The sequence below is a fragment of the Tripterygium wilfordii genome, chromosome 4, assembly GCF_013401445.1.
Source record: "Tripterygium wilfordii isolate XIE 37 chromosome 4, ASM1340144v1, whole genome shotgun sequence".
Lineage (NCBI taxonomy): Eukaryota > Viridiplantae > Streptophyta > Magnoliopsida > Celastrales > Celastraceae > Tripterygium > Tripterygium wilfordii.
The window spans coordinates 4060075-4079776 of NC_052235.1; the positions used below are offsets into that span (position 1 = coordinate 4060075).

The 19702-nt window shown below is 38.0% G+C and overlaps 5 protein-coding genes across 6 annotated transcripts; 1 reads left to right on the plus strand and 4 right to left on the minus strand.

Annotated features, from left to right (window-relative positions):
- Window positions 1-106: 106 nt before the first annotated feature.
- LOC119996813 (B3 domain-containing transcription factor FUS3-like) lies at window positions 107-2010 on the minus strand. Its single transcript, XM_038843606.1, has 6 exons — window positions 1747-2010; window positions 1387-1476; window positions 1148-1248; window positions 686-732; window positions 502-578; window positions 107-409 (listed from the first exon to the last, which is right to left on the minus strand). The coding sequence occupies exons 1-6, from the start codon at window positions 2008-2010 to the stop codon at window positions 107-109; spliced, it is 882 nt and encodes a 293-aa protein (XP_038699534.1).
- Window positions 2011-3212: 1202 nt separating this feature from the next.
- On the minus strand, window positions 3213-8303 carry LOC119997772 (long chain base biosynthesis protein 2d). 2 transcript variants are annotated; one of them, XR_005468071.1, is made up of 13 exons: window positions 7839-8303; window positions 7665-7730; window positions 6660-6748; window positions 6374-6519; window positions 6142-6266; window positions 5966-6059; window positions 5412-5575; window positions 4813-4974; window positions 4323-4449; window positions 4041-4207; window positions 3845-3952; window positions 3467-3630; window positions 3213-3414 (listed from the first exon to the last, which is right to left on the minus strand). XR_005468071.1 is itself a non-coding variant. In XM_038844961.1 (12 exons), exons 1-12 carry the CDS (start codon window positions 7962-7964, stop codon window positions 3535-3537), a joined length of 1470 nt encoding a protein of 489 aa, XP_038700889.1. In that variant the 5' UTR covers window positions 7965-8303; the 3' UTR covers window positions 3213-3534. The 2 variants fall into 2 exon arrangements, 1 of the variants encoding a protein (XP_038700889.1); XM_038844961.1 differs by having other exon boundaries at window positions 3213-3630.
- Window positions 8304-8660: 357 nt separating this feature from the next.
- Window positions 8661-10758, minus strand: LOC119997776 (cysteine-rich and transmembrane domain-containing protein WIH1-like). Its single transcript, XM_038844964.1, has 3 exons — window positions 10606-10758; window positions 10223-10481; window positions 8661-8955 (listed from the first exon to the last, which is right to left on the minus strand). Exons 1-3 carry the CDS (start codon window positions 10646-10648, stop codon window positions 8910-8912), a joined length of 348 nt encoding a protein of 115 aa, XP_038700892.1. The 5' UTR covers window positions 10649-10758; the 3' UTR covers window positions 8661-8909.
- Window positions 10759-11320: 562 nt separating this feature from the next.
- LOC119997775 (translocon-associated protein subunit beta-like) lies at window positions 11321-14028 on the minus strand. The gene is made up of 6 exons (XM_038844963.1): window positions 13709-14028; window positions 12621-12719; window positions 12419-12527; window positions 12253-12324; window positions 12100-12105; window positions 11321-11676 (listed from the first exon to the last, which is right to left on the minus strand). The coding sequence occupies exons 1-6, from the start codon at window positions 13903-13905 to the stop codon at window positions 11557-11559; spliced, it is 603 nt and encodes a 200-aa protein (XP_038700891.1). The 5' UTR covers window positions 13906-14028; the 3' UTR covers window positions 11321-11556.
- Window positions 14029-16860: 2832 nt separating this feature from the next.
- LOC119996133 (BRO1 domain-containing protein BROX homolog) lies at window positions 16861-19340 on the plus strand. The gene is made up of 11 exons (XM_038842665.1): window positions 16861-17062; window positions 17158-17232; window positions 17322-17380; window positions 17452-17587; window positions 17701-17797; window positions 17888-17954; window positions 18104-18202; window positions 18326-18415; window positions 18512-18666; window positions 18766-18867; window positions 18967-19340. Exons 1-11 carry the CDS (start codon window positions 16861-16863, stop codon window positions 19133-19135), a joined length of 1251 nt encoding a protein of 416 aa, XP_038698593.1. The 3' UTR covers window positions 19136-19340.
- The last annotated feature ends 362 nt before the right edge of the window (window positions 19341-19702 follow it).

Genomic DNA, 19702 nt, shown 5'->3' on the forward strand with positions numbered 1-19702 from the left:
AACCCAAAAGCTTGCACCCTGTTTCATTAATGTCAAATGATCAGCTCATACTCATATTAATGTTGGGGGTGTTACACAAGATGCATCAGTATATATAGACTCAGTACTAGAAGTCATCGAGGCCGAGGTTCTCCACAGATCCAAACTTCTCCGGAGGTCCAATCCTCGGGTAATTGGTCATCGACCCACCCAAAAAGTCTAGCGGTGAGCAGTCGTTAGTGAAACTCGTGTCATATACAAATGACATGCCTCCTACTCCATCAATATCCTCTACAAGGCCATACAAGGAATTGGACTTGTTAATCTCACACAAATCATGATCAAGAACAAGGTCATTGACAACAATATTGCTGGCCAAGTTATATACATCTTGATCATCGCCATCGGATGCCTTTTTCCCTTGAATAACCTGAGAATTTAATAAGAGAACTCAAGCTTTGTGTACGTTTAGCATTTATTCTAATAACAAGGAAGAACTTTAGAGATATATAGCGCGCATACATAATTCTGGTTTTGGTTGTCTTGGTAGACCAAGATGGAGTCTCCAACTCGTAAACCATGTGCGTTAACAAATTCCCCTGAGTAGATATATAAGATAACTAAAAATTTTTGGCTACATCGATCCAAGAAGAAAATGAAATGAAACAGTACAAACATGTTGAAATGAGAGCACCTACGGGCATACCTGTATTTTCAAGAACATACATCCTGCTGCTGTTGTTAGGCCAATACCTGCTTACAAAATATCAAATCAATGCAATATGTACAGAAAACTGCCATGGAACATGCGTTTTTGATAGATCAATATATGCACCTAATCAATACCAGATCGAATTCACAGCTATCGCTTCGCTGTGGATCCAAATTTGTCCATGCATTGTCATCTTAATTTTACCAATCCCATTTGTTTTTTTCCTAGTAAGGATGTCGGAGGCTTTGCCCCGACTACTCCCATTTGAATTTAACGGTACACAAACTTAATGCTAATTGTGTATGTAATGTATACATTGATATAGATATATCATAGTTAATTAAGCAGGTTATGTGTGTGTATATGTGTGCTTTAGCTAGCTAGATTGCAATGCATTTATAGATAATTCAATTAATTAATTAGCTGGAGTCCAAATATAGTTCGAATACTTGGTACCTGTATTTAAAGCTCCAACCATGTATACCATCCAAGTCATCCATGCTTATAAAAATTCCTTCCTTAGAATCCAGCACAGGAAGGTAGGTCTCCGCTGCTTTCTGAAACCACAAAAGTCTTCTTTAGGGACCTATGCTTGTGGCGTAAAGATATAATTAAATTTGATGGAATCAATGAGGGAAAGAAGTTCAAATTCCGGGAGCTGATGAAGTTTTAATTAATTAATTAATATTGCGAACCTTTGGCAGTACCATTCTTTTGAGGGAGCTTACATCACTGTTCTTGAGTTCCTTCTGGAAAAGGAATCTCAACCTGCCTCGATCGATCCCCTATGTATGTATGAAGAATATAACTTTCGAAAATCATTTGATCAAACAAGTTCATTGAATCAATCATACAATTTTATCAGAAACAAAATAGCTAGGCTCACAGACACTAATTACATAGTTAAGAGTAGTATTAATTAAGACTGTCAACTAGAAGCAAAAATGAAATAACTATATGACATTATGAAAATAAATAAATAAATTCAGAGAGATTATTTAAGTAGTAAAAAGGGAAGTGGTGATGAGATGCATAAATAAAGTAGAAGAAATTACACGTGTGGGGGGAGTGAACGTTGGCACGTGGGAGCTGGGGGAAGAGAAAATGGAGAAAGCATAAGCAAGAAGGGTATGGAAGGTAGAAATTGATCTCCTTTGCCTGGGCATCCTTCTCTTCTTGTTGACTGCAGAGAAACCAACCATAGCCGAAGCAGCAGCTTCAAGTAGCTCATCACGGGTACTCGAATGCCCTCCCTGACCCGACCCGCCAACATTGGCCTCAACACCTGCCTTCAAACCACGGGCCTCGGGTTCCCCCATCATTAGGGTTTGTTCAGTTGACTCCAAAACCCCCCAAAAGGGGAAAATAAAATCCTTTTTATATCAAAAGAAAACTGATTTAGATTTCAGTGATGGACAAGTAGTGTGCCTCCCTCGATCTCTCTCTTTCTGTCTGTGGATGTGGAGATCGAAACTGGGGTTGAGAGTCGACGCTCGGCAATCAGGAAATGGAGAGTCAAAGAGAGAGAGGGAGTGGTGGCTTGGCTTTTCTATTTTTAGCAAAAGAAAACCTCTCCTGTGATTACAGTCTGCCTGGCTAGTTCTTTATGACATTTGTGCTTCTTACATTCACGCTTACTTTTACATCTTTAATTTTACATATCTTTTGTTCATTTCACTTCATAGATTTCACATTATGATATCCAATGAGGTAGCTAGTTTGGGGGGGCTTGTGGGTGATGAGAGGATTTGCTAAGTATAACAAGTACGGTTAGGGTTTGGCGATAACAACCAAGAATTTGAGTGACAAATGTAAAATGTGGGTTCATGGTTGGCAAACTAGGGTTGGGGGTTGAGGGTGGTTAAGGCGTGGCCAAGAAGGGAGTGAGTGAGTGACGAGCAGTGGGCGAAGAGAAGAGGCACCAGGTGTTGCAAAAGTTCTGAGCCTTCTGCACCAGAAATCAATGGCGTTTGTGCGTATTATCTCTCCATGTGCCAAAACGAGCCTCTCTCTCTCTAGACGGTTTTCAAATCTGGTAAACCGGGGGGAGGGTTTGTGTTTTGTGATGGCTTCAATACGTACGTGGTCGTATATATGAGATCAAGTGTTTTACTCGTACGGGAGAGGATTTGTGTGAGTGTTTTACTCGTACGTCGTCGTATAGATAGTTGGAGTGCTGTGTATTTTACATTGACTAGTGAATAATGAATGATGTTTCGGATTCCAAGTCTATGCTTTGCAGCCACGTGTGAATCATGCAAAAGACGCATATTAACTTCAATGAGGTTATTTTATTTTATTTATTTTTAATATAGTTGAAGAAATTACATTGTTTTGATTTTCAAGGTACCTGACGAATGGATTCATTTACTGGAGATATTAATGACTCAAAAGTATGGATTTGTTGTTTTCGTTGATTTTTTTTTCAAATAATAGGCAGCTTCTACAATCAATAGTTTCAAATTAACAGGTCATCTCAGCCAATAATTGGAAGCTCCTTAATTAATTAATGGATTAAATGAAAACCCAATAACTTAAGCTATATTACAAGTTTTTTTTAAAGTAAGAAAAAAAAAACAATAGCTTAAGCTGATTAATCTGAAACTAACATCTAACACACAACTCGAATTACTAAAAGTTTTCACTGTTTCATTTTCATTTAAAAGCACAAAAAGGAAAAGGGAAAGGGAAAGGGAAAGAGCAACCTCAGGTGCAACAATCTCCATGGTAGGGCAGATAACAATGAGGCTATAAATCATTCTTCTCTTTTGGTACCTCTATGCAAACCTTTCCTTTGTCTTTGCATCTAGCGGATGAATCAAAGTGGCAAAAATGTCTCCCATTCACTCCAACTTAACTATCTTACGCTCTTCCTCCTGCTTTTTAGGCTCTGCGGGAAAATATTTAATGCCCACAAGATCACCAACTTGGCCGATAACCTGAAAGGAAAAGGCAATACCGACTTTACTTTTTCAACTCTTCAAGTGGGAGCGGCCAAACAAAATTAATACTTGGGGTTAGCTATTTGAATACATAAAATAAAGTCAGTGAACCATCTCTTGCAGAGTTGCAAGAGCCTGAACGTAACTGATAAAATATATAAGTTAAAACAAGAAAAGGGCAGAGAGAGAGAGAGAGCACGTCAGAATTTACCTCCAAGCCTTTCACAAGGTCTTCCTTGGTATGAGAAGCAGAGATACATATACGTGCCCTAGCCAGCAATAGCGGGGTTGCCGGAAAAGCTACTGTCACAACGGCCAACTGCACAGCAGCACCAGTAATAAATGATCAATTCAAAGTTCCATACTGAACACCAAAATTAGGGAGCACATTAGTGTTAGGAACACACATTTTGCTTGAGGCACTCTCTTGAGAAGGCTGGTATTTTAGCTGGGTTGTAAAGCATAATTGGCATTACTGGAGAGTCATTATCACCAAGAACCTCAAATCCCATTTTCTGCAGCTCTGATCTGAAAAAATTGCTATTTTCTCGTATTCTCGCAAGCTTCTGGGCGCCTATGCAAAAACAAGACTTCTTCAATTTACAGTCAAACAAGCAGTATAGATTCAGACTTGAGAAGCTCACAACAAAGAAGCTAAAACCAAGTAAAACAGGACTATATGCACACACCTCTATTAGAACCATCCTCCCCTAAAATGACCCTAATTGCAGATATTACTTGTTCTGCAGCTGGCGGTGAGATTGAAGTTGCATAAAGATGGGCTGGGCAAGTGTACTTCAAGTACTCGATAAGCTCCTGCAAAGGATATAAATTTTCAATCAGTTTACATTCTAAAAACCTTTTCAGGTGAAAACAACTGATGCCATGTATGTTTACAGATAAAACTATTCCAAGTCCTGAAGTTCAGGTTGTCCTACCAAAAAATGCAGATAGTGAAACAAGTGCCAGCCACTATAGACTATAAAATGTAAAATTATTTCTCTATTATAAGGTTCGCATATGTCCTAGCTCATTCAAATATTCAACTGACCTTGTTTTGATTTTCCCTTGGAGAGAGAGGAATAGAATGATGAAATGTTCTGCATAGAGGTCATGCCTACCCCTAATGCAAACTGCTCAGAGAATTTGGAAAACAACTGAGACAGTTCATAAGCAAACCTTTGATCCAGCTATATATCCACCACATGATCCAAATGATTTTGTAAAAGTTCCCATCATGATATCCACATCAGCTGTGTCCACACCCAAGAGCTCACATACTCCTCGTCCCGTTTTCCCAATCGCTCCAATGCTATGGGCCTCGTCCAAATATGTGTAAACCTACAACATGATAAAGGCAGCAAGAATAGGAAAAATGAAATCTTAAGTGGTAAAACAAAGAAACTGAAGAAAATTTGGCCATGTATATTACATTAAGAAAGTTTTCACACACTTCTAAAAAAAAGAAAAGAATCACATATATAGACAATTTGCATGAAGAAAAGAAAGCCCGTTGTCGTTTTGTCATATGTGAGCTTTTCTCATTTGCATTTTGCAAGTACAATAGAGTAAAATTAAATGATTTTTTAAGATTTGTATAACAAAAGGTACATAATGCAGTCTAGGTAAAATAGATAACAGAGAGAAAGAACAACAAAAAGTCAAGTGAAGAGAGTATACACTTGTCCAGCATGGCATCCCTTCACATAAAGACATCACACTTAATCATTTCTGCACCTTTAATACCCATTGACAGTAAAGCAACAAATAGGACTTACCTTATACTTTTTGCAGATCGCTATAATCTCAGGTAGTTTGCAAAGCTCCCCTTCCATGCTGTAAATCCCCTCCACAATTACAATGATCTTCTTCCATGGTCTGTGAGTCCTAGGTTGACCGTCCGCAATTTGTTCTCTCAATAGATCCTCTAAGTGAGAGGGTGCTAGAAGTAACATAAAAAAGAAGAATAGTGAGTCAAAAAATCCAAGTTCAGAGCCAAGCATTGATAATATTGTTTGCATTTAAACAAATCACTCACCAAATCGAAAATTATCTACTGCCTCCTAGAATTGGCAACCCATAAATCCATTAAGGCTACCAAAATATTGCAACATGTACACATTACGGAGAAAACTAAGAGACAATCACTTTAAGCTTAAAGAAAACATCTTCACACTTCAAGATCAAGTAACGCTTTCCCTCCACAATCTGTTATCCATCATTTTTTTTTAATCAAGAGTTATCCATCGCAATGTAACTCCTATTTTCCGGAGATAGAATAAGTTCAAAATATGAAGACTAGTTTGAATTTCATATGCTAAGGAACACTCACTGTTATGCTGGAAAACACGAACAGTAGCTCCCGAACCTCTAGCACCATTAACAATGGAGTTGTGATTCAAGGAATCACTAATGATCAAGCCACCCTGATGATGAAAGTATTATTGAGAATCCACAAGCAATTATTCAAGGAAATTGCTTGAATATATTCTCTACAAATATGCATACCTTTCCAATCAGGACTGGAAGGATAGCAGAGTTTGTCACATAGCCCATGCCGAAGACTATAGCAGCTGGTTTGCCAACAAAGTCTGCAACACACTTCTCCAATTCATTATGCAACACAGTTGTGCCTGACATGAAATTTCTTCAGTAAAAACAAAAGTAGACAAGTGTTTAAGCAAAAATCATTTTACAAAGTGAAGAGCGGAGAGAGGATCCGAAAAAGTAACGTACTCACCACCATCCACCCGGCTACTACAGGTACTGGGAGAATATTTCTTCAAAGACTCAATTGCTCGTGGTGTGCAGTACTCATCTGCCGCAGCAAAGCCAAGGTAATTGTACGAGCCCAAATTAAGGCATCTACTTAACTTAGAGGTCCGCCTGTAATGAAGGTAAACTGTCATATACATTTCTGGTGCTATAAAACCAGGAACAAAATGGGATTTTTTTTTTCCTAAGGAAAAGTTGGATACCAATATGAGTTAAGAGTTAAGACAATAAAGCGGAATGGGAAATCTTACTTCAATGTCTTATTATTGTCATTAGAGTAACGCTCAACCACATTAAACCAGGCATCAGGAGCACTGGCTATTGGTCGCCCGAAACAGTCCTGCCAGCCATGAAGTAAAACAATAACCACAATATAAAGAATTTCACATATTTGAATCGTTCCTCTGTGGTCACTGTAAATAAAACAAAAGTAAGAAGTCCCATACATCCAAACATCATATGTTGTTTTAATTTTTAAAGATAATAGACATTTGCAATAAATACAATTAGACAACAACACTTGTTCTGAATTAAAAGAGTTTAGCGAATGGTTGGCCTGTTGCAGATCTATGATCGTTTGCAAAAGGAAGAGAACATATACATAGGAGAACAGTTAAAAACATAATTAATAAGCCTTCAAATCAATTCTCTGATTCCTGAAACACGGAGAGGGGGGGGTGGGATTAAAAACCCCGGCACCTAGTGATGCAAGCAATTTCAATAGATCATTCGCCTTAAGAGTGATGTAGCACCTTTGGCCATTCATTTTTAGAACCAAGATCACTTGAAATAAAAAAAAATGACCATGTATACAATTCTCCATCCTTTCCTTCTCTCTCTTGATTGGCATCTTACAGGCATAGCATAATAATTCCATAGAGTAGGTTTTTTTTTTTCTTCACCACCTTTTGATTACACTTCCAACCCAATTGATAAATGATGCAACCCTTAAAATTCTGTCATGTAACATCTTTTTTTGTTACACTTCCAATAGATAGAACATGATCACAACCTTATTACTTCTAATTCTTACAGAAAAGCTACAAGCTTAACAAATAAATGAAAAATATCCAAATTCAGATTCACACAACTATGGTACATTCCCTCTCTGCAGAAACCTGATCCTGACGCATTAGAAATCTAATCTCTCCCAAAAACACTGAATCAATTGTTAAACAACAAAAACACTGAAAATAATGCCCAGTCTAATAGAATAAATCACAAACACCAATAAAATAGGATCTAAATCAGTAGACCTGAATACGGAGATACAAACGCCGTGTGTAAAAATCTTCTAGTCCAAGGCAGATGGGAGCATAGCCCTGGTTGAATCGAAAGCAAGCACAAAAGTTACGCGAATAACAAAACCCATAATATATATGTGTGTGTGTGTGTGGATAAATTTACTAGAATTTCAATTTAAACAGAACCTGAAGATTGTTGGACCTCCTCCAATTGAAAACTCTGCGAAAGAAATCCCTCATTTGACCGAACGCGAACAATAAGCCATAGCTGATGTACGTTGTTAACGCTGTAAAATACGGGATTGCAATCATTTTGTACTTCTCTTGATGTGAATTTTGCGTCAATAAGACCCTAGAATTCCAATATCATCCAACAGAAGGGTGAACAAAGGATCTGTAAGAAGTGATTGAGGAATCAAGAATTTGAATGGTTCAGGCGGGGGAGATCCGGCAGAAGGAGCTGTTGGGCAGGTGAACGAGAGGATCGGATATGAAAGGGAAGATGGTTGACCCGGTGAAGAGGAAGGGTGGGGGATAAGGCAGTGGCCAATCCTCTCTGGCTCTGTGTTCTTCGTTACGTTGTCAATGCCTGCCTTCGTTTTGGAAACTTTTGAGAAAACCGGGCGGAAAATTCCGGGTCCGTTGATATTTCAACTGAAAAGAAAATCGTTATAATCATCGAAAAAATTTAAACTGAATTTTAGGTGTTGGGCTGTCCATGCACTATAGTCCACAGTAGAGCCCATGCTCAGCTAGAACCTTCATATGGGGCCCAGTCCGTGAAAGAGTGGTGATTTGTCACTGATTTCCATATATTTATTTGAAATTCAGGGTTTGAAAAGGGGCTGGACTCGAACTCACTCCCTACTGGATGGATCAAATCCTTACATGCAAGATGTAAATGTGATTTTCGTTTAACCAACAACTATCTTGATATATATATATATACATGTTTGTATTATTATATTGAAGCATGCCGGACCAGCACACGTGTGTGCATTTTTCTTGTCAGTAAGAATAGTTGCATCTTTGTTTAGGGCAATTGATTTTTATGGTTTAAATGTACATATAATCAAATGAGTACAAGGCCTATTCACAATAGGAGAGAGATACATAGAACACAAATCACCGGAACCCCCAAAACATGTTTTTCAATCAAAAGAGCTCAAACCCTGCACTCTTCTAACAACACAGGAGAGAAGATAGTAGTAGTAAGGCAAGAACTGCAAAAATACACATATGCGAGTGAGATCCCATTCATAGAAAGATGTCCAACACGCAACAACAACAAAGTGTTGCCAAACTGCACATTGAAGAAACAAGTCATCAGTTACGACTTGACAACATGGAAACCAGTCAAACCACAGATTAAAGAGTGAAGGCCAAACTTTCCTGTTACTATGAAAAATCAAACATATTTGTAAAATAACGGTTCAAATTTCAATATCATTGTAAACGACACAAAACTTAAGGAATGCCCAAGCAAACAACACCACTCACAGAGAAGGATAAAAACAAAATATAATCAAGAATTTACCACTACTACAGTCAGAAAGCAAATTCCAAAAACAAATTATAGCATAGGTTAATTATGCAAATTCTCCTGTCGACTACATGAATTTATGAATTTATATACTCATTTAGGAAAAGGCATTGGGTTAAGCAGCAAATTCATGAAGGTGGTTCTATACTTCTATATCGCAGCCATACAACACAAATATAAACCTATCCAAATTATTTAAGTCCTCACGTTGTGTAAATTATTGCCATTGACATTTGATTATGTTTCTCTTTATTCACCTCGATTTTAAAATTCCATCGTTCCACATATTGATAAAGAAAATCAGTCTCAATTTCCACAAAAGAAGCTTCAACCCCCTACCCTCAAAAAAATTTAAAAAACACCCCTTTGATTCACCCACATGCATCACTTGCTGTTCCTGGCGGCTTGGTAAGACATAGGCTGTCGAGTGGAATTTTCCCTTTCAACTGACCTTCTTCCACACAAAGCTCATTTACTCAATACTTTTTCTTCCAAAACAAGAATTTGCTGGTTGATGATGCACTGTGTCAATGCAAGTTATTCAACAAACTTAAACCATGAAACTAGCAACATGTTATGGGAATCGCCGTGTAGATGCCATCCATATTAATGCAAATTAAACTTTCTGTCCAGCATAGAAACTAATATGATAAAGAAGGACGAATTGATTGGAACTCCACAAGTATATGAACTGACTCACCTCTACAGTAGAATTTGCAATCAAAGAAATGAATTCATATCCATTTAGCTGAACACAATTTTAAAACGCTATGTGACATAGATCATATGAAACAACCCCATTTGAATCGTATGAAAAACTATTTTAGGAAATGACTACAAGAGCATCAAATTTCACAATAATCTCTACCAATAAGTCAAAATAAGGTCTTGAATTTTTGGTTCTCTCATAGAGATATGAAAATTTCAACTTCAGATCAAAATCCACCACACGAAATGACATACTAATCATCATAAAACCTAGAAACCAAAAAGAAATTATTTTGATTGAGAAAGAGGGATGACATACCAGCCCTGTAAAAATGAAAAGCAGCCAGTACCCAGGTCTTGATACTGGTAATGCTCGCAGTGGTAATGCTGGTATTGCTGCGGTGGTTGGGGTAGTGGAGGAGGATACCCACCATTGAAATACCCTTGGTAACCTTCATATGGTGGCCGAGGAGGTGGAGGGTAAGCCGGATACCCCAGGGGAGAAGATGGGTACCCCTCGTACGGAGGTGGCGGCGCTGATGGGTATCCCGGAGGAGGAGGATATGGAGATGAATACTCTTAACACAATTCGACACCAAAAGATCGTTAACATAAAAATTAAAAATCCGAAATTAGGATCGCCAAGAACTGAGTTGAAATCAAGAAACAAAAGGATATGGAAAGAACATTTAGGGGATTCACCTGGAGGAGGGTAGCGCTCTTGGGGAACTCTCTGGTAACTCATGCTCTCTCCCTCTCTGCTGTGTTCGTTTCTGCCCTGACTAATGATCGGATAGAGAATATATTAAAGTACGCGTTTCATTGGTGGGCCGTTGCCAACCTTTGGATCCAATCATTCCTGAAAATAAGTTGTTTACTAGTAACAGAAAAACAACAACGGGCTTTATAAGGGCCCAGTTCGTTTACATGGTAGCCGGCCCGAGTCAGGGATAGAGGATGTTGGCTCCACCCAGCTTATTTGTAGTTTCGAGCTAATGGCTTTGCAAGCCTTTATATTATTTTCCTTTTTTTTTTAATTGAAGGTCTTGAAGAGCCGTCATCTTCTGCTGTTAAGAACTGCGGGGTAAATGTCCATGAACTCGAGAAATGAATTTTCACCGTTAGGATATAAATTTATCAATACAAGATATAGAAAAGACTCGAAGAGATACCATTTCAGTTCCAAATTCCCAGTCTATTTGGGTAATTACACTCTAAATTACCAGAGAAATTTTCAATGGACGATCCCAAACAACAATCCTTTCAGCATTATATCAAAATATACTTGGGATAAGGATTTTATAGAGTAATAAATATGTTGGTCTGTGGAATATCACAAGCAGGTAAAAGTTGAAGAGTGTTGTTTTTTGTTTTTTTTTCCCACTTGTCTTTTCCAATCCGCTTTAGGATTCAGGCCTAGGAACAAATAATACGCAGTCAAAAAGCTAGCATTCATCCAACATTGAAAAGCAGTAACTGATTGCGAAGTGTATAAACTAGTGTAGCAATAACTCTCATCTCCCCTTTGCTCATAAACTACAATCTGTGAAAGTAACAAAAAGGGTTGAAAATACCGCAAAAAAGAATCTTACTAAGCACAAGTAAGATGTGTTAGCAGAAAATGCGATGCCTTCGCTTGGCAGCTCTAATGATTTAACGCTTCTTCTTGCTACCTTTGGCAGCACTGGACTTTGATGGGGTAATAATCAGGTAAACAAAAAGAACAATGATGGAGATCACAGAAACCAGAGACCCGTATTTAGCTAGCAACCTCTGTAAAAAATAAACAAAGATGGTTAAGCCACACGGAAAGAATGCACGTCAAGACAGGGACAAAAAGAATAAGCAATCTTATGCTGACATGCAGAAGAACGATCACCAAATAAAGGTTCAATTGGCCACCCCACTTGCATGCAATAATCAACAGTCCAAGCTTAACCTTGGCAAATCTTTTGAAACCACAGCCTATTATCACGTTCACGTATTTGATGGTCCAAAGGGATAATTTCTAAGAAATAAGGGAAAGCATAACAATCTTTTAACATCTGTGCCCTTCATCTATTCCTCACATTCAGATTCAAGGTTCAGCTACCTATATAGTGTATTCCTTCTCACCCATCTTTTTAATGTCAGAAATCAACTTTTAAACTAAATTAGTAATCTAAATATTGACAGTACAACAAGAATCAAACATACCTTAGCCTGCAAAAGTTTGACCATAATCGTAGATATTACATGAAACAACAACAGAAAAACGCTTAGTTAAAAAGACAATCTCAATACAATAACAGAGAAGGATGATCAAACACAAATTGATTGACACATCAGTAATTTCAAGGAGAAACAAACCCATTCAAACTTCTTCTCAGGAGTTCTTTCTGCAAGGACATCTAAGGGCAGGATTGGAGTTGAATATGCCTCCTAAATCATGTGACATCCAAAAATAACAAACTTAATCACATGGATGGAAAATAGAAAGGCTAAAAATGACTAGGAAACAATTTGGATCCCAAACCTGTAGAGCAGACTTTGTAGGAATGCGAAATGTGATGACTGCTGGTCCGCCATAGTGCATTCCTTTTCTTTTGGCCTCCAATTCAAAGGAGTGTGATAAAATACCTCCACTGAAAGTCGCATAGTTTCACAATGTTGTGAGATTATTGGGGGAAAAAGGTTGACCAAATAATCAAATTGTAGTACAGTAAAGTGAAACTCACACATCAAGTCTTTCCCATGAATGCGAAGTGTTGCCATTAACAACGTCAAATACATCTTGAGGCCAACTCTCATCCGAAAGACTTACATCAAATGCGGTCCTGCAAGTTGATAGAATAAATGTAACACTTTAGATTCGAAAAATGTTAACAAATAGAAACACGTACATCAAGCATGGAACAAGTATAAAGGTAAAAGCCTTTAACATGTAATGCATGCGTTAAGTGATTTCAAATGGAAGAATAAGAAGAAAAAAGGTATTACAATACATCAGCATTTTATTCGATCGGAAAAAATACATCAAAATAAAAGAGCCAGTACACCTTGTTCCTCATTCAGTCATTTGAAGTCAATCTACATTAAGTCAGCTGATCATAAATCAAGGAGACAACATCTATTCTTCCAATTCTCTAGTGGGAAGATAGAAGATTATCATAGCCCTAAGCCAAATGGCAGGTAGTGGTACACAGACAAAAGGAGTACAGGCAGTCCACAGTTCAGAAGTAGTGAAACAAATAAAGGTTTTGATAAGCTCATTGCCTTCTGAGGCTGTATTCAATCTACTATCAATCAACCAACCAACCTAGCATTCCACAAGCAAAAACTGATATCGTCCTCCAGAAGCTCTTGCTTGTGAATTATTAATCCAACAATTATTCAAAAACATGAAATCCCAAATCCACCAACACGAATAAGTATGACGACACTAAGATAATGCTGTTAGAAAAAATGAAGAAAGTGCTCGTTAACACAGTGGATGAAAGTGAACAAACAGATTGACGCCATACTTGTTCATATGCTTAACTTTAGGGTTTAGGTTTCGATTCTATGCTTAATTTTCCAGACCATCCAAACAGATCACTCTTCCGTTCGTATAACAAAAAAGGTACTTTCTACCTATGCGGAGCAATCCAACAAATAACATCTCAATAATTAAAGCTTGTAAATAAATAAACGACAATTGAAGAACATTATAATCAATCGACGAACAAAATAAACGAATAAATACAAGGCGACTTGGATTTTAACGCTAGATCTGGATCAAATAGAGAATTGAAACACCGGCGTTTAAGAAATATCTGAAACATACGTGGAGCCTTGGTTGTAGATATCGATGGAGACGGAGATGCTCTCGGCGCCTGATTTGATCCTGGTGGATGTGGCCTTCTTCTGTACTACCATGAAGGGGACGTCTGAGCTTGCCAGAGAAGACGATACCAGCAGAAACGAAAGAAGAGCTATCAGCGCCACGGAGATCAGAGGCTTACCGGTGACCGGAGACGCCATTGTGATGAAGAATGAAGGGTTTGGTCGGAGGCTAGGTTGGGAAATTGGTTTTGGTGGGTCGTGTATTTGGAGAGTACCGGAGGCCACCGTCGAAGACTAAAAAAGAGAAGGATTTTTCTTATTTCTAGTTTTCTAAAATGAGGTCATTGGAAACGACAACGTTCCAAGTCGTCCTTTGTCTTTTTTTTGACACTCCGTAATTGTTCATTTTCTTTCTTCCTGAAACAAAACAACCTATCGGAAACTTTTGTTTGTTTGGTTGGTTGTAAAGAAAATGTGTGAAACTATGTTTTGAAAAAATACACTATATATATTTCAGACTTTCAGTGACCAAAATAGTAAAAATGAGATGGTGGTGAACCACATAGTCAAAGGGTGGTGCAAATATTCATATGAATTTTGGACAAAAATAAATTAATAGAAACAGAAATTAATCCACAATTGGAATCACAATCATAAATATTGAGTTCTGAATTTCCCCACAAAAAATTCCCTTTAATTTCACATGAATTCACCAAAGATACAGTAGTTCATTACTAATATAATGCTTGAAATGCACAATCTGCAGATCAACCTCTTAGCAAGTTAACATCAGTTCTTTTGTCCTTCTCCGGAGGTCATTCTCCATTAGCAGAACCAAAGGAATTCTAAATCAGAGAAGGGCTTGCATGAAATAAAAGTTAGCCAAGGACACTGCCTGCGAAACCCAAGCAGAAGAAGAAAAAAAAAAGAGATCATATTAAGTCTTTCAAATTCATCCAGTGGCGGAGTCAAACTTGACGGTGGATGGGAGCAAATTTGAAGATAAAAAAATTTGACTTAAAGCTATAATAAATTCTTGACAAAAGAGTAATCTACACACAACATGTAATAAAAATATGAACTTATCATCTCATTTTCTTCTCTAATCTCGTAATACAAAGTTCATATACAAGAGAATAATAACATAACTCTATTTCCTAATTCCTAAGATAAAGCTAAAATAAGAAATGTAAAAAAGACTTACCAAATAAAAGAGGAGAACTGGGAGGCGGAAGTAGAACTGTTGGCGATGTGTCGAACGCTTTGTCAAAACTTAAAAAGAACCGATTGAGTATTGACTATTGAACTTTTAATTTTAGCTTTTTAGGTATTTGACTATTTGATAAAGGGAAAAGACAAAATAGAGATATGTGGTACAATTTATTCAATAAAATAATTTTTGATAGTTGGGTATTTGAAAAAGCGTAAACCTAAAGATAAAATGAAACTATAAGTGCCAAAATAGTATTTTAATTAAATAATTTTTTTAATTTTTTTTTAAAAAAAAGTGAGTGGGGGCAATTGCCCACACTCTGCCAGGGTTGGCTCCGCTCCTGCTTTCATCTTCATGATGAAAGGCCTCTCTTCCCTTGAAAAGAGTCTCTCCATTAACAATAACAATCGAAAACAGTCTCTCACCAGTACACATTTACCTTCTCGCAGTTGCTAGGCACCGCTGAAGAGCGCACACCCACACATATAGCTAGTCCATTATTCCAGAACGCACGCAAATGAGTAGCTCTTCAACTGGCAAAGAAGAGAAGGTCTAACATGAAAGAAAAAGGCCCGTCTGGTTAGCCAAGGAGACTGCCTGAGAACCCCAACCAAGAGACAAATCAAATTTATTATTTATATCTTGGTAAGGGAGACAGGCAAGTCATCCTTGGCTAACAAACAAGCCTCTTATCTTCATCTCAGACCTCTCTTCTTCTCAAGTACTACTCCTTCAAATGCTCCAATGGGCTTGATGCCTTTTAAATCCTTTTATCAAAGCTCTCTATTTATAGCCAATCAAGGAATAAAGAAGAGATTCACATATAATAATATATCTTAATTTTGTCATTCTTTTTTTTCCTTACGATCAAGTAGTTTCATTATTTTTATGTATGCCCATAAGTGGAATATATTCTCCACACTCTTGCTGCATGGCACCCCATTTTCTCACCAGATTTCACTTCTCTGCTGCTGCTGCTCATCAACAATTCCCTCCAAGAAAAGGAAAGTCTTGGTCTGCATCTGCATCTGCATCTGCATCTGCATATGCCAGTGCCACCCAACTTGCATTTGACCTTTTGCTCTTTCAAAGGATGGGAATGTAATTATTGTGTAGGGAGTGTACATTAGAATTCAACTCAAAATATGCCCTACTTGCCTTGCTATATCTTCATCCATTGGTGGGTTTCAGATTGGCTTCAATTAGATAGATATATATACACGCAGACATAATACATAAGCTCTTGTATGGGTCATTATGACCAACTATATCCTATCCCTTTAAATTTCTAGTGGTTTCTATTGCAGAAATTCTAACATCTCTTGAAATGGATGGGTCTCCTTGACGGTTCAGGGCCTGGGCCTGGACATGGTCACATGAGCAAGAGTGACACCCAGATCCATAGACCATCACGTCACTGGCACAGTGGCAGTGCACCTCCTAAATCCTAATCCTATCAATGATTCAAATAAGAGAAAAAAAAATCACAGTGGGATTAGATTAATATTAAGAAATGAATATAGTAATAATAATGGTAGTTATCCGATAAAGAAGCACCTGACTTGAAGGAGGCTAATTTCAAGTTTTCAACGAGAAGGGCTCCTTTCCTTTAACAACGCCAAGACTTCTACGTCTTCTCCATGTGAGTTTACTCCTCGGTTCCTGAGCTTCCCCTGTTTCAGATTCTCTCTCTCTTTCTCAAATGGAGATACATATCATCATCAATATTTCCTCTTACTCTCCCTCCTTCAAACTTCTCTCTCTTCGCCCCACTTGGGTCATTCCAAAAAACCCTGTTTTCTTTCTCCTCGCGTTGCGACTCTGAATCTACTTTCAGCTACTCTTCTGTTTTTAATACAGTCAAAATGTGGAGCTAATGGTGGTGCTATGAACTAGCTGGGTAGCTTTGATCATGTTCAAGTGTGAAATAAAGAGAGAAAATGGGGTGCACTTCTTCTGTTTACGCAGTAGGGAAAAGGAAGAACAGGCCAATCATACCAGAAATAGTCGTGTTTACTCCTTCCATGCGAATTCCCGCACATACTGATCTTCAACGGGCCCTTAAAGGACTTGTTCCCTGCCATCTTTCCCGTAGATTGGCGTGTCTTCGCAACCAGATTGGTGTGGTGGCAGAGGACACGGGTCTGATCGCAACAAACACCTTGTGGATTTTCTTTTCACATTCTGGGTTTTGTTTGGTTTCTCTGAAAATGTCTGGCATACTTTTGTCTTTGCAGGTGGATCCGCTATTGCTGAACTGAGATGGGCACTGGAGGAGTACTTGCCACTTCTGATTGGGCTAACCAGAAAAGGTTTTTGATTGAATAATATACTCTCTCTCAGGTGTTTGAGCATTTGTTTCTGTGAATATCTTTGTTGAGTTTGTGAGCGTTTCTTGCAGAAAATGGTCTTGAAGACTTGGTGGAATTCAATTGGAAAACTGCAGAAGATGGAAAACAAGTAAGACACTCTTTACATAGCTTTTGAAAATACTCTAGTCTTGTTTAACTGTATTTTAATTTAATGAGCAGGAAACCCCTGTGGCGAACTCCTGGTTTGAATTACTTTCCGTTCTTCACATGATGGCAATGCTGACATTGTCAGAGGCTAACTCCTTGATGATCCCAAAAGATTACTCTGGCAATGGTGTAAGGGTTGTATCTTCAGGTAAGGCTGAGTATTTTTGACTTCCCAAAGACGCTGCAATGTATTAGAAATATGGCAGCTGGGTCACGTTGTTTATTGACATTGAAGTTGTTATTAATCTCTTGAATCTGCAGATTGCAAGAGAGAAACTGTTGATTTGCTGCTTAAAGCATCAGGTTACTTGGAGTTCTGTTTCCAGGAAGTATTGCCTCAAATGCCAACTAATATTAGGTATGTAAATCAAAGACACTGGAGTTTAAGGATCTTTTGGACACTTCAAATTAATTGTGATTGTCATCGAGTAACCATGTGTATACCCAGGGAAGGATTGTCAAAAGATTTGCAAGATGGAGTATTGGAGGCTGTTTCTATTCAAGCATTAGGACAGGTACTTGTTCCTCAAGGTCTCCCTCCAAATGTAATTGTGACTTTAATTTTGGCTAAATCCTGCTAACCTTCTCCATATTTGGGGCATGGGTGTTGTATTATCTGGACTCTGGACTAATTTGTTCAGTTGATCTTTTAATGACAACTCAGGGAACTGAAATTCAGCTTGGATTAGCAGTTGAAAGTCAAAAGGCTACTTTATCAGTGAAGAGGAGATTAGCATGTGAACAACTGATATATTTCAGTCAGGTCTATGCTTATGTTCTAATCTTTTCTTTTTTCGAAAACTCGAACATCAAAATGAGTTCCCATGGTATGTTTGCCCAGGCATGACTTCTGATGGTTCAAGGCATAATTTGTCTTCTTGATCAGGCTTATCACTGCTTGTCTGGATGTGACACCAGTCATGGCTATGGAAAGAAGCATCTCTGCTTCATCAAATGGAAATTCCTTGAAGCAAAGGTTTGTTGCACATTTAAATTTGGATAATCCTCACCCCTTTTATTCCATTCATGAATTTTTCTGATCTTGCTAATTTATGGTAAACATTCTCATCAGGCAGCAGCTTACTACTACCACGGTTTGATTCTTGACAAAGGCAATGAACCTGTCGGTCACGTTAGCGCCATGTGCTGCTTTCTTGCTGCAGAAGAACTTTTGGCAGAGAGCAAGAGGGCCTGCTTAAGCTTTTGCCTTGCAGCTCCTGTGACCAGGTTGGTTTGTACTCTAGTCTTCAATTCTTATCAATGGCGATCTTTTTATTTTTCATTCCCTTTCTTTTGATCGAATTACCCTTTTTGTGTTTTGTCAAGGGCTCCTCCACCTTGGGGATCTATGAAGCATTTACATCAAAAAATTCCGGAAGTTGCATCAAGGAAATCCCAGATGTATGGCTACCTCCTAGAAAAAGAGAAGTAAGGGTTTTCCCTAGTCAATGACTCAATCCTTCAATTCAGTCTTTTGATTCCAATACAGAAACTATCTTTAATTTACTATATTTCTTTTTCATTCAGGGAACTTCAAGCATTGCCGGATCTACCGGATTTCCAACTATCATTAAGTCCTGATGATTATGAATTGCCTGAAATTGATCCTGCATGGGATACAGAAAAGTGGGAGCTACAAAGCCACACCCTAAAACAGCACCTCCAAGATGGCGAAGGCGAGATCACAACAGAATGATATATTGTTTGAAGCATCTGAAAACCACAGAGGACTCAAGGTCTACATTCTATTGTCTCCCTTCATTATGAATTTCTGATAATACGCAATTATCACTTTGTTATGCAGTGCATTCAAACTCTTGATACCTAATGCAACGATTACATATATCAAACAGAGGAGGCTTTCTGTTTTACAATTCCAAAGCATGAATAGTGTTTCTATATGTTGATCTATAGCTTGAGTGTGGTTTAGAATTTTAACGATCTTAATGCAGACAACTACTCTTAAGTATTATGATTAGGAAAAAGCAAGAATATTCCCCAGAAAAGTAGTTGTTACGATGCTCAAGAAACTAAGATACATACATGATGATAATCTGTAAATTAAAAGTGAAATTCAGAAGAAAAATTTAAGGGCCTGCTCAACCTACATTGGCAGCGACGGTTGAAAATGCTTAAGTAGGACATCACAAGTGATATCATCATTCTCTGGCATAACTTGGACATCATATCACAATTGTTCATCCTGCAATTCCACAACCACCAAAATCTTTATATTTTGATCAATGGCTCAAGTGCAATGTGG

What these genes read in the sequence shown, in the direction of transcription:
- LOC119996813 (XM_038843606.1), bottom strand. Translation starts at nt 2,010, where the DNA reads ATGGGGGAACCCGAGGCCCGTGGTTTGAAGGCAGGTGTTGAGGCCAAT. An exon ending in AAAGAATGGTACTGCCAAAG is followed by an intron (nt 1,249 to 1,386) that starts GTTCGCAATATT and finishes TTGTGGTTTCAG; the next exon opens with AAAGCAGCGGAGACCTACCT. An exon ending in ACAACCAAAACCAGAATTAT is followed by an intron (nt 410 to 501) that starts GTATGCGCGCTA and finishes TTAAATTCTCAG; the next exon opens with GTTATTCAAGGGAAAAAGGC.
- LOC119997772 (XM_038844961.1), bottom strand. Translation starts at nt 7,964, where the DNA reads ATGATTGCAATCCCGTATTTTACAGCGTTAACAACGTACATCAGCTAT. An exon ending in GGAGGTCCAACAATCTTCAG is followed by an intron (nt 7,731 to 7,838) that starts GTTCTGTTTAAA and finishes CGATTCAACCAG; the next exon opens with GGCTATGCTCCCATCTGCCT. An exon ending in GATATATAGCTGGATCAAAG is followed by an intron (nt 4,450 to 4,812) that starts GTTTGCTTATGA and finishes TATCCTTTGCAG; the next exon opens with GAGCTTATCGAGTACTTGAA.
- LOC119997776 (XM_038844964.1), bottom strand. Translation starts at nt 10,648, where the DNA reads ATGAGTTACCAGAGAGTTCCCCAAGAGCGCTACCCTCCTCCAG. An exon ending in AGAGCGCTACCCTCCTCCAG is followed by an intron (nt 10,482 to 10,605) that starts GTGAATCCCCTA and finishes AATTGTGTTAAG; the next exon opens with AGTATTCATCTCCATATCCT. An exon ending in TTTTCATTTTTACAGGGCTG is followed by an intron (nt 8,956 to 10,222) that starts GTATGTCATCCC and finishes TTCAATGTGCAG; the next exon opens with TTTGGCAACACTTTGTTGTT.
- LOC119997775 (XM_038844963.1), bottom strand. Translation starts at nt 13,905, where the DNA reads ATGGCGTCTCCGGTCACCGGTAAGCCTCTGATCTCCGTGGCGCTGATA. An exon ending in TCATGGGAAAGACTTGATGT is followed by an intron (nt 12,528 to 12,620) that starts GTGAGTTTCACT and finishes TGCGACTTTCAG; the next exon opens with TGGAGGTATTTTATCACACT. An exon ending in CTACAAAGTCTGCTCTACAG is followed by an intron (nt 12,325 to 12,418) that starts GTTTGGGATCCA and finishes CACATGATTTAG; the next exon opens with GAGGCATATTCAACTCCAAT.
- LOC119996133 (XM_038842665.1), top strand. Translation starts at nt 16,861, where the DNA reads ATGGGGTGCACTTCTTCTGTTTACGCAGTAGGGAAAAGGAAGAACAGG. An exon ending in CAAATGCCAACTAATATTAG is followed by an intron (nt 17,798 to 17,887) that starts GTATGTAAATCA and finishes GTGTATACCCAG; the next exon opens with GGAAGGATTGTCAAAAGATT. An exon ending in AACTGATATATTTCAGTCAG is followed by an intron (nt 18,203 to 18,325) that starts GTCTATGCTTAT and finishes CTTCTTGATCAG; the next exon opens with GCTTATCACTGCTTGTCTGG.